The 13560-nt window shown below is 39.7% G+C and overlaps 1 protein-coding gene across 2 annotated transcripts in view; it reads right to left on the bottom strand.

Annotated features, from left to right (window-relative positions):
• LOC137347347 (inactive phospholipase C-like protein 2) overlaps nucleotides 1-13560 on the bottom strand; it is a 362127-nt gene that overhangs the window by 171411 nt on the left and 177156 nt on the right. For both annotated transcript variants that reach the window (XM_068011820.1, XM_068011821.1), the window contains exon 2: nucleotides 6110-8596. In XM_068011820.1, coding sequence (XP_067867921.1) covers nucleotides 6110-8596 — 2487 coding nt within the window. The remainder of the gene's footprint in view (nucleotides 1-6109; nucleotides 8597-13560) is intronic.

Genomic DNA, 13560 nt, shown 5'->3' with positions numbered 1-13560 from the left:
ATGGAGATGATGCAGATAACACACAAATTGCATCTGATGAAGATCTGACGAAGGGTCATCAACCTGAAACGTTAACTCTGTTTCTCTCTCCACAGATGCTGCCAGACCTGCTGAGTATTTCCAACATTTTCTGTTTTTGTTTCAGATTTCCAGCATCCGCAGTATTTTGCTTTTATACTTATGTGAAACAAGACTTTCTCATAGAAATTGGGGATGTAAAAGCCATCCAGGCCACAGGCTGAGAGATAGTTTGTTAGGAGATATAAGTATGTCATCCAAAAGTGTATGGAGCTCTTTGTTAAGGAGTGACTGAGAAGTTAGAGAAGTGAAATTGCCACCTGACATGTCTGGATTCTGATGGTTAATTAACCTGAAATCATCATGGGCCCTACCATGGCTTTTTTGAGCTAATTTACACCAAAAAGGGGTGAACTCTTCAAACATCTGCTTCACTTAGATTGAGGAGACTTTGTTTTTGAAAATCAAGGAAATATAAAATGGTGTTTTGAAGTTAATTGTTAATTTTTCTTAGCTTTTCTTACTTGTTCTTTTAGTCGTCCTTGTCATGGTTTGTAGTAGTAAAAAGGGTAGAAATTTATTTTAATTACTTTTCAGTTTTATATTGTTGTACTAAATAGTCTAGAAGTTCTCTGTCTAGTGTATGTGGAAGAATGTCTCTGTAAAAGGTGGAAAGGGCATTTCTGACAGAGAGAAAGAGAAAGTTTACAGAAGTTAAGATTGTACACTATATTATCCAGACACAGTGTGTCACGTAGATACACAAATTTCCTGAGAACAAGGAAAGTTAGATTTACATCAGCTCGTTCAGATACATTTAAGTATCAAGTTATATAAAACCTGGAGACATTGCAAAGTATAAATATATAAACTTCAAATCTATCACATAGACTAGTTACTTGATGCTGTTAACTTGTCAGCTATCTAAGAGTCTATCCCTAAATTAATCCCACCAAGTGTCAATCTAATACAATCCAAACTGGTTGATGTAAAACAGATCAGCGAGGTACATTGAGGTATCAACAAGTCTATTGATAGATTGAAGCCTCAGCTCATCTGCTGCTGAACCCTCATCGGTGCCTGTTACCTTTAGACTTGACTATTCCAACCCACCCCAACTGGCCTCCCACATTCTACCCTCTGTAAACATAATCACATTCAGAACCTACTCCTACTCAGTCCCATTCACCCATCACCCTGTGTTCGCTGACCTACATTGGCCCCCGGTTAAGCAACACCTTGATTTTAAAATTTTCATCCTGTTTTCAAATCCCTCCATGGCCTTGCCTCTCCCTATCTCTGTAATCTCCTCCAGCTCCACAATCCCCACCCCCCGAGATATCTGTGCTCATCTAATGTTGGCTTCTTCAGCTTCCCCAATTTTAATTGCTCCCCCATTGGTGGCCATGCCTTCAGCTGCCAAGGCCCTAAGCTCTTAAATTCCCTCCCTAAACCTCTCCGTCTCTCTTTCTTCCTTTTAGACACTCCTTAAAACCTATCTCTTTGATCAACTGCCCTAATATCTCCTTATGTGGCTCCGAGTCAAATTGTGCTTGATTATGCTTCTATATAGTTTGCAATGTTTCCAAATTATATATGACCTCATCCTTATGGTGTAGGTAAAGTGTCTGAATAATCTTCCTCTGGGATGATGGTGTTGGAGTTGGGATGATGGACTGACAAACCTCTGTCTGCAGGGGCACCACCTGTTCCTGTTGGATTCTAGGTATAAATCTCAGATTGTCTCTGATGAGCAGTTACGTGATGGGCTTATGAATTCATCTGGTGCCACTGATAAATATTCTTAAGTTCATAAAGTCACTGGACAAAAATTTCCCATAATTCCATTCAATGGTGCTTTACAACCTTTTCAGTACAGAAGTCTTTGTATAATCACTTCAAGAAGTTACTACTAAAGAAACAAATATTATCATTCATTTATTTTTAGATCTAATGGGCTGTGAAAGCATGTGTAGTATTATCTGCAATGACTTGCTTCAGGATTTTTCTCCCTTTCATATCACAAGTCCTAAAGTATAACAAGGCTACTGTGATTGCTTAAGAAATCTCATTTAACCTTGAAGAAATATTGTTGGTTTACATAGTTCTAAAAGAAATATACAAAACCTCGATTAACTTTGCTTTAGCTTCCATTTTGTTAGAACTTTATTCTGTAGTTTTTCAATGGAGATAAAACTAAAAGAACTGCACAGAGTACAGTGTTTATATTAGTGTGTGAGATGCAATCAGCCATATTTCTATTTATTGTTTCTTTTAGTGTACTACCAAGCAAGTAACATCTACAGTGCATTTAATGAAAAGAGATAATCGTTTAACTACTCACTAAGAGGCAATTTTGACTACAGAAAGCTGATGTCTTGCAAGTTAATGATTATTTCTGGACAACCACAGCGGCATAAATTTCAATAGGAAGCATACACACTATTAGAATATCATGCCACTGTAGCCCAAAAGGGTGGCTTCTTGGGGCTATCGCCCAACCCTTGGCACTGGATCTCAACTACTCCTTGTTACATCCAGCAAAGGAAGAGACAATCACAATCACAAAAATCCTACATATCCCTAAAGAGGTACAACATGACCAGACTTAATATTAAATTCTATACTTTATGTTAAGATATTCTCAATATTGGTCATTTAGTTGAGATAGAGACAGAGCAATGGATAGCATACATAGATGGGGAGTTAGAATGGGATCGCACCAGACCTTGTACTGATGTTTCTTTAACTGTTAGTCTGCCAAGTTGCATCAACTTTTAACTCCATTGTTGGTAAATATAGTATTTAGCAAATGCCAGTTCTCTAGTTGAAAGAAAAACCTACTTTTTGGTCACTAAATCTCGCTAGAAAGGGAATTTCTCAGAAATGTAGTGACAGAGGTTAACATTATACTGAATACACTATTGCACTAGATACAGCATGTAGAGTTTTAGTGCTTCTTTATTGGACTTTTGGGCAAGGCCATCTTTGGCTTAAGAAAGTGCACAGAAGGTAACAAGCTTTTTAACATGTTAATCAACTGATTAATCATTTGCAACTAATGATTCCAGAAAAATAAATTTTATTGTCTACATTATCTTTTCAAAGGGAAGCTTTGAAAGAACTTTGACAAATGGTTGCACTCAAAACATTAACCTGTCTTTTCCCCCCCAAAAAATGCTGACAATTCTGTTATGTATTTTCAGCATTCTCTCTTTTTAAGATACACAGATACATAAATAAATAGCCTATAACAAAAATAGAAAGTGCTGGAAATACTCAGCAGGTCTGGCAGCAGCAGTGGAGAGAGAAGCAGAGTTAATGTTTCAAGTCTGTGACCTTTTATCAGAAATAAATAGCCTGATCTGTTCAACAGAATGCCTATCTCAAAACCATTCAACCTCACATAAAATGTCTGCGAATGGTCTTGATTTAAAATGAATTCATTAACCAAGAATTGGGATGTAATTAGCAATGGTGAATTATGAGTCATGGCTAGATTGTTAGGGCAGAAACCAAGCAGAACCCGTGTGCTTTCCTGTAGGGATCGAAAAATGGAAAGTTACTGCCAGCCATTTGTACAAATTTGCTGATCAGGTAACAGAATAGATCATGGTCTGGGAAGCGGTTGCCTATCTACTATCTCTGTTAGATAGTGATACAGACTGTGGGACAACTAAAAGTGAGAAAATAAAGGTCTTAACTTGCTATGATACATAAATAAATACATTGCCATATTGGAAGTTTTAGACAGCTAGGTTCCTGTAACAACCTCTTCTGAAACGGAAGCAGGTTTGTGCTTCCACAAATGATTTTTCCGCTTCATTTAGTGATCTTTATTCCTCATATAATCTATGATTCTTTTCCCTCATATTTACGATTTCTGTATTTGCCCCTCTCCTATTTCTATCTCGCTATAATATTTTCCCTTTTAAATTCTGTTTCACTACACCGTACCAACAATACCTGATCATTACTGAAGGTTTCCAACTATTTCCAATTTTAGAGTTATATGTTGCAAGTTTCCTGATTTGGTATTCACATTGATTTTCCCACAAAAACATGGCTGAGTAGCAATTTTTACAAGTAATTTTTAAATGATGTGGATGTTAAAAATATATCTTAGTAGCAGATCAACGATAGTAATGCATTATTGTCAGATTAAATAGCCAATTTTGTAAAAGGAAACTTGCAGAGTTCTTAGCATATTAAAACTTACACTTCTTAAACCATTTATGTGGAACGGAGTTCTGCAACAGCTGAAGCTATCAGAGATAATATGATTATTAAATAAAGGTGACTTTAACTTTATCCTAAACCACCACCCTATAATGAGTTCACAGCATGACCAGCCTAAACCATGCAGCACCTATAAATAGGACAATCTCACAGATGAACCTATTATAATGCTGGCACCAAGAATTTAAAATTGTAGCAGCCTCATACAAGAAGCTTGTACATGATAGGGAATAGCTCAAATAACATTTTAGGGTTGTTGTGCATATGAAATAAGTCCTTTCTGTTGGTTCCTTGACGGATATTGTTAACAATTCTCACTGCTCAAGTTCTGTTCCCCTTTCCTTCAAATCTGCTGTCATCACCCCTCTCCTCAAAAAAAAACCCTTGACCCCAACATCCTTGCAAACTACCACTCCATCACCAACCTCCCTTTGCACTCAAAAGTCCTTGAGCATTTTTTCACCTCCCAAATTACGCCCACCGTTTCTGAATCTCCATGTTTGAAATCTCCAATCAGGTTTCCACCACTGCCACAATACTGAAACAGTACTGAAACAGCTCTTATCAAAGTTTTAAATGACATTCTATATGACTGTGACCAAGGTAAACTATCCCTCATTGCCCTTCTCAAAATGACTGTATCCTTTAACACGCTTGACTACACTATCCTCCTCCAAAGACTCTCCACTGTCATCCAGCTGGGCGGGTTTAACCCTCACCTGGTTCCATTCTCATCTATCAAGTCATACCCAAAGAATCATCTGCAATGGTTTCTCTTCCTGATCCATTACCACTGGTATCCCCCAAGGATCCATCCTTGGCCTCGTCTCATCTACATGCTGCCCCTCAGAGACATCATCCAAAAACAGCATCAGTTTCCATATGTACCCTGACGACACCCAGGTTTACCTCATCACCACTACCACCTCTTGACCTCTCCACTGTCTCTAAATTGTCAAACAGCTTGTCCAACTTCCAATCCTCGCTGAGAAAAAATTTTCTCCAATTAAATATTGGGAAGACGCCCTAGCTATACTAACTCCATCCTTCTCCATGGCAAATGTCTGAGGTTAAACCAAAATGTGCACAGCCTTGATGTCATATTTGATCCTGAGATGAGCTTCTGATCACATATCTGCACCTATTTCTACTTCCATAACATTGTCTGGCTCTGCCCCGTCTCAGCTCATCTACTGCTGAAACCCTCATTCATGCCTTTGTTAACTCTAGACTTAATTATTCCAATGCACTCCTGGCTGGCTTCCTACATTCTACCCTTCATAAATTTGAGGCTATCCAAAACCTTTCTGCCAGTGTCCTCACTCTAATCAACCCTATGCTCACTGACCTACATTGGCGCCCAGTTAAGCAATGCTTCGGTTTTAAAGTTCTCATCCTTGTTTTCAAATCTCCCCATGGCCTCACTTCTTCCTATCGCTGCAATCTCCTCCAGCTCTACAATGCTCTGATAATACCTGCACTCCTCCAATTCTGGCCTCTTGAATATCCCGATTTTAAACACTTCACTATTGCCCGCTGTGCCTTCAGCTGCTTAGGCCCTAAGCTCTGGAATTCCATCCCTAAATCTCTCAGCTTCTGTTTAGCTAAGCTTTTGGTTATCAGCCTTTGTATCTCCTTATGTGGATCAGTGTCAAACTTTGCTTGATAACGCTCCTGTGCAGCCCTTTGGGATGTTTTACCACTTTAAAGGTGCTATATAAATACAAGTTGTTGTTTGTTGTTGTTAACATCTCATTTCTATCATACCATAAAATTAACTGATAGAAAACAATTTATCCCAATTCTTATTACATTGCAATGGACTAAACAAAACTTATTTACACAACCGTACCTGCATATTTTCTCGAAGATCAGTTGCTTCCCGCAATTGCTGGACAACAGTCTTGAATATTTCATCTATAGATTTTATCAATATTGTTCTCATGCTAGCATATTCTCTTGACTTTTTAGCTTTCCTCACAGAAAGGCCACGTTTGTGAGGTTTCCCTCCGCCTCTCCGGTTAGTGATTGCCACATGTACAAATAATGAGGCATATGGTAGAATTTCACCTGTCAGTGACTGAAGCGGCACATGTCTGTATCCTGGTTGCAAGCATTCAAAAGGAATCGTATACTGAGCAATAAACTCATCTCCAATGTAGTCGTCATCTAGAACCACAAATCGTACCATTGCCAGCTCAGGGAGGTTAATCTGGAATTCAAAACTTTCATCAAAAATGGGGTTCTCTCCATTTTGGTTAACAGTTTTAGTTCTTTGCTCTGCACAATCTGCAGGTATTCCATGGATCTCAACATACACATAGGGATCTACAACATCACCTTTAGAACCTGATCCTTTGGGTTTTGGAAAGTTTTGGCCACTAATGATTTTGATATGCAGTAGTTGAGGAGAAACACCTGGCACTGAATCTTTAGTATTGGCACTAAAATAGGACACTTCTTCTCTCATGATGGCAGGACGAAGTACATACCCACAATTCCCATTCTGACGGAACCAACCAATATTAAGGTCCATCATTAAACCAGGTGTCTGGTAATTCATTGCCACTACTTGGCAGCCACATTTCCAAAAGTCCTGAGGGTTCATGTTGCTTGAATCTATCCTCATTGGATTTGGATATATTCTGGCGAGGAAACGTTTATTGTAATTCACAAAGTCTTTCGGATATTCGTTGGCAAGTTTACTGGCGGTTACTTCATTGAATGAACAAAATTCCCAGAATTTCTGATTTTGAAGTGAGTCAGTAAAGTCTTTAAATAGTACAGATTTACAAAGAGACACCATGTCTGAGAGTTCTTTGCAAAGTTTAAATTTTCTGTTTGGAACTACATTCTGCTGGTCAGTATTCTCATCTGCCATCTTTTTTGCCATCTCTGCACCTTCATCTTCATCCGTAATATCACCTGCAGAGCTTGTGAAATTTGCTGGTAGCTTTTTTGCTTTTAACAAAATTTTGTACTTAAGGACTTCAGGGGAGGGTAGGTAACTATCTTCAACAGTTGGGGCCTTTGTGTACAGTTTGTCTTCAAAGGTTTGTTTCATATGTTGGATCATTACCTTCTGCTGTTTTAATGAACAGTGGTTTTCCAAACATAAAATCAAAGGGTACTCCGATGCGACAAAAGCGTATTTGTTAATTACATCAATGACACTGCAGAAGGCTATCTGTGATGTCATCGTGTGGCCTGTATAGATGACTGGTTCATTGTCGGGACCATCCCATGCATCCACCTCAATACTTCGGCACCCCATTTTCAGAGCACGAATATATCCTGTGATATCTGAAGGACCTCGGAACTGATCCTCAATCAAGTATGTGTTGTGTGATGCATTAATGTAATAATGAGACACTGGTTGTGCCATGTCCTGACAAACCTTCTTGTGCTCTGGATCAAATATATGGCATTCAGGTGAGATGAGGTACTTGGTAAAACCATCTAAGGAAAGCCAACCTTTTTCCTGTCCTTCTTTTGATGGCTCATATTTCTGAATAATGTTCATGCTTACTTGTTCTGTAACATGTGGCATTCCCTGCTCTGCCTCCAAAAACATCATCAGGTCCTTGGAATCTAGAAATTCTTTATTGCTTGAAAATTGGACTAACAAAAAATATATTTCTGGTCTCGTGCAAAGCTCATGATAAACTTCTATAAGTTCCTCTTTGATAACATCAGTTCCTACTTTTTCTTTTGCTTTGTGCAATTCTTTGAATTTCAATTCAATTTTGGTATTTTTCAGTCCAGAGTTCAGATTCTTAACAAGCTGCACAGCTCTGTTAAATGATATGTGCCCTACATCTTTTGTATCAGCTGCAGCAAAAACGCTTGAAAGCCATGATACCCGCATGTTATTGTGACTGCTCTCTATCATATCTAGTGTGTGCTTCCCATAGGAGATCAGGTAACGTAAGCCTGTAACCCAAATATTTGCTACATCTCCAGAATTAGCTACAAGGTCCAATGACTCATAGTTTTCTCCATAAATTATTGAAAATGCACTATCTTCTGAAATATGATCATAAATAGCATTGGTGCGAAACATTTCTGTATTTTTTCCTGTTCGAACCTCTTTTATTGACGTTATGTCAATCTTTGCTTTATCCGATTCTTTCTTTGAAGGATCCCATCTAAGGGATTGCATGTCTGCATCCAAAAGAAAATAGCGGTGATAAACTCTGGAATTTGAGCGAATTTTTTTAAGTTCAGAGCCTTCAATCATTGAATTGATACAGTCACTGGCACTGCTGATCTTCTTTTCTGTTGGCATGCTGCTGAAGGAGACTGTTTTCTTTCTCTCCCTTCGTTGTCTGGTGCCATCCTGGAAAGAGGAAAAAGGTCAATAAATACAAATGCTTATGTGCAGGATCGTTGATAACACATGTAAACCTCTATCCTATTGTTTGGAAAATGGGTGGAAGCAGCAAACAAATACTGTGAGGCCGCAAGATACTGACAGTGGTGGCAATAACCAATATTATAAATAACACAAGGTAAGCAGTTTATTTTTTCTCCTTAGTACGTCAAGTATAATAAGTTTAGCTCAGTGACGCTGTACAATGAGGATGAGATGTAGGTTTTATTCTCCATTCAATTTAATCCATGATCTCAATTGGACCACTGTGGGGCATTGCAAAGTGAAGGTTAGGTAATTTTCAACCTTGAGGAGGAGAAAATCAGAAACATTAATCACTGGGAGTTCTAGCAGTAAGCAGAATAAGAGCAGCATAGGTGGAATCCTGGCAGACATTTGTTCATCCCCTTGCCAGAAGGAGAATCCAAAAGGCCAGACAGAAGGACAAACAGGGGAAGTATTAAAAATTAGACAGCAGCACAATCATAAAAAATTACAATTACAGGTTACTGCTTTAAAACAAAATTACATATCAATGAAGGTAGGGGTCCCAATCCCCTTCTATCTGAGTGAATAGTGCTGGAGAATCTCAAATACTTCATAGCATCTCAATTACAAAGGACTTGGTGATTTTTTTCCTCACTTCAATGAAAAAGACTCTGAATGATCAGAAAGAGAGCTCCACAACTTTCTGATAGTTAAATAAACACTTTAAATATAATATAATGCCTTGTGGACAAAATGAAAACTGAGTTATAACTAAGATCTGTGCCCATTTGTGGTAATACCTGCAGGCAGCCTATGCCAGCAGTTTGCACTGCACACGTCAAGAGCTACACATTGAGACCAAAATTTCACACTCACTCACTGACTCAAATAATGCTAATTTCATTCATATTGCATTAAACACAGAAAAAAATAAAAATCCTACTGGCATCAAAATATATCCAGAAGCTGCATTCATTTTATCCTGTGACAGTATGCACTGCATAGCAGCAGAGGTCACAAAATAAAATGGATGTCATCTGTGATGTAGTGAACAGAGCATACTGGTTACCTCTCAGTAAATTGCACAATAGTCCATTAACACTGTAGTATAAGGATCTGAAAGGGTTAATGTTTGGGACAGTGTGAGTAACACCTCCTACAGTGATGATGTCAGAGATTACATGTCATCTTATCACATGCTAATGAGAAGCAGCAGTGAATCAGAGAGAAAGAGAAAGTGTAAATAGTTCCTGAAATGTCATAAATGAGTTCTTGTTTTAAACCTTACAAAGACTCAGTGATCTCTACAAGCCAGAGGAATCAAAGCTCTCTCCTAGTAGCAACAATATGCAACATGATGGCAACGGTGAACAACAGAACAATTTGAAGAAAACTACTTACCTACAAAAGTAGCGCCGGAAGATTGATTACAGAACTTGTGAAGACGTAGGGAAAAGCTCCAGAGCAGCTCCATGGATGGAGGAAGGCACGGAGAGTTGGGGAGTCGGCATACAAAGGCACTCAGGCTGCACCACAAAGGCGTGGCTGTGAGGGAAATCGCAGTCCAGCGATCACAAACTTCGAGTCGGAGAACCAAGCAATGGTCGGGGATCTGGTGAGCAACCATTGGAAAGGGTGCAAAACTGATTTTAAGGTGCACTAGATAGGCAGCATCACCAAAACTGAATCCTTAGAAAGGGTGAATCCGAAGTCAGTGGCCATTACATGAGGAGGACCGCGAGGCTCAAAAGCACGGGAAAACTCCTGAAAAGCGTGGGAAAACTTCCATTAGAGGAAGGAAAATTTTAAAAAGAAAGTAAAATACCTAAAAATTTAAGAAAGGTATAGAGCCTCAATTTAAGCTACTAGAGAGATTTAAAAACATGGAAGGAACGAAACAAATTCTAAACTGGTCTCTGTGGAGAAACAATTTCTGAGATTCAGAATTGCTTCTCAATTAAACAGCAAGTCAGAAGAAGAACAAGTAAATACATTACTGTAGGAGCAATAGCAGACAATGTTATTGCTAGATAAGGCATTAATGAAACATCCAACAAATTTGTTGAAGTTTTAAAAGCCTTTGGCAAGTATTTTAACATGAAGAACAATAAGATTTTAGAGAGGGCCAGATTTAACAGAAGTATCCAGAAACCAGATGAATCGGTAGATGCTTTTATTAATGACCTTTATAGGTCAGTTGAAAGATGCGAATGTGGAGACCTAAAGTCAGAATTGATAAAAGAACACATTGTAGTGGGTATTGCTGATGATTCCTTATCAGATTTATTGCAGTCTAATGAAGGTCTAACCCTAGAAAAAAACAATACAGCTGGTGAGACAAGCAGAGGTCTGTAAACAGAACAGAGCAATACTGAGAGGAGAAGAAAAACCTTGGGTCAGGATACCTCAAATGACTGTACAGTTCCTGAAGCCCAGGACAGTAAAAGAAGCACCAGAAAAGAATGTGCAAGACGCCATTAAACTCTGCCAGTGCTGAGGCGCCAAAAAGACCCACAGGCACGAACCGTATCCTGCAAACAAAGAGACAAAGAGGAGAAGAGCCTGAGGAGCAGCAGGACTGGAGGTTTCAAAAAGCGTGCCAAAACCTGTGTGGGAGAGAGACAGAGAGGAGCGGAGCCTGAGGAGCCGGAGAAAAATCGAAAACTGACATCATAGTGACGTCACATTGAACAGTGAGAGCAGGGAAATGGAGAGCAGCTGGGGTCAGTATTCAGGTAAGTTTTTAACTTAATTTAATTGAATCAACATAGAGTAAGACTTGATAGATTTATAAGTATATGGACTAAAGCGGATTAAAAAAACTAAACACCAGTCGGAAATTTAAATAACAAATTAAAATCTAATTATATAAAATAGAGATGCAGTACCAGGTGATGTGTCGTACCTGCATGATGTGGGAGCTGGTGGACCCCATTGTGGTTCCTGGTGAACAAATCTATAGCAAGTGTTGGCTGCTCGAGGAACTCCGGCTCAGAGTTGATGAGCTGGAGTCTGAGCTTCGGACACTGCGACACATCAGGGAGGGGGAGAGTTACCTGGACGCTGTGTTTTAGAAGGCAGTCACACCCCTTAGATTAACTACCTTGAATTCGGCCAGGGTCAGGGACAGGAGGGTGTGACTATGTGTGAAGCAGGTAGAGGGATCCAGGAGGTCGTGCTGCAGGAGCCTCAGCCATTGTCCTTGCCAACAGGTTTGAGATTCTTGCTCCCTTTGTGGACGAGAAAAGAGACTGTAGAGAGGATGAGCAAACTGACCACAGCACCGTGGTACAGGGAGCCATTCAAGTGGGGGGAGAAAAGAGAAATGTAGTTGTAATCGGGGATAGTATAGTTAGGAGCATAGACACTGTTCTCTGTGGCCAGGATCGAGAGTCCCGAAGGCTCTGTTGCCTACCTGTTGCCAGGGTTTGGGATATCTCATCTGGGCTGCAGAGGAACTTGGAGTGGGAAGGGAAAGATCCAGTTGTCGTGGTCCACATAGGTACCAACGATATAGGTAGAACGAGGTTAGAGGTTTTGCTGAATATGAGCAGCTAGGGGCTAAATTAAGAAGCAGAACCAAAAAGGGATTACTACCTGAGCCACGAGCAAATTGGCAAAGGGTCACTAAGATTAAAGAGGTAAATGCGTGGCTCAAAGATTGGTGTGGGAGAAATGGGTTCGAATTTGTGGGACATTGGCACCAGTCCTGGGGAAGGAGGGAGCTGTTCTGATGGGACGGGCTCCACCTGAATCATGCTGGGACCAGAGTCCTGGCTAATTGCATAAAGAATATGGCAGATGGAATATAATGTAAATAAGTGTGAGGTGATCCATTTTGGTAGAAAAAACAGAAAGGCAGAGTATTTCTTAAATGGTGAGAGGTTTGGAAGTGTTGACGTCCAAAGGGACCTCAATGTCCTTGTTCATGAGTCACTAAAAGCTAGTATGCAGGTGTAGCCAGCAATTAGGAAGGCAAATGGTATGTTGGCCTTCACTGCAAGGGGATTTGAGAACAGGAGTAAAGATGTCTTGTTGCAATTGTATAGAGCCTTGGTGAGATCGCAACTGGAGTATCGTATACAGTTTTGGTCTCCTTATCTAAGGAAGGATGTACTTGCCATAGAGGGTGTGCAGCGGAGGTTCACCAGCCTAACACCTGGGATGGCGATATTGTCTTATGAGGAGGGATTGCAGAAACTGGGCCTGTATTCTCCAGAGTTCCGAAGAATGAGAATGATCTCATTGAAACTTACAAAATTCTTACAGAAATGATAGGGTAGATGTGAATCGGATGTTTCCTCTGGCTAGTGAGTCTAGAACCAAGTGACACAATCTCAGAATAAGGGACAGGCCATTTAAGACTGAGGTTAAGAGGAATTTCTTTACTCAGAGGGTGGTGAATCTTTGGAATTCTATACCCCAAAGGGCTGTGGAAGTACAATTATTGAGCATGTTCAAGACAGAAATCGATAGATTTCTTGATACTAATGGCATCAAAGGATATGGGCAGAGTGGGAAAAAATTGCATGGAGGTAGATGATTAGCCATGAACTGTTTGAATGGCAGAGCAGGCTCGACGGGCTGCATGGCCTACTCCTGCTCCTATTTCCTATGTTCCTATGTTTCTACAACGAACCGTGGTTTTCAACGCATTGCCTACAACCAACAGATGCTCAGTTACACAGTCCAGGAGGGATTGAAATGAAAGTCAAGGGAAAGCAGATATTGGAAACACTGTATGTCTTACAAAATCAAGAATTTTCTCTTTTAAGTAGAAGAGCTTGTAGAGACCTTCATCTTATCGAGAAGGTGCAAGAAAGTAAGTGGTAAGAATCCGGAAGTCACTTACAAAAAGACTTTCCAAAATTATTTACTGGTCCAGGAAGACTTAAGACCAAATATAGCATTACGTTGAGAAAAGATGCAATACCAGTGTGTCT

This window comes from Heterodontus francisci, chromosome 2 (assembly GCF_036365525.1).
Source record: "Heterodontus francisci isolate sHetFra1 chromosome 2, sHetFra1.hap1, whole genome shotgun sequence".
Taxonomy (NCBI): domain Eukaryota; kingdom Metazoa; phylum Chordata; class Chondrichthyes; order Heterodontiformes; family Heterodontidae; genus Heterodontus; species Heterodontus francisci.
Note: the sequence above shows the minus strand (reverse complement) of the source record. Positions and strands in the feature narration are given on the sequence as shown.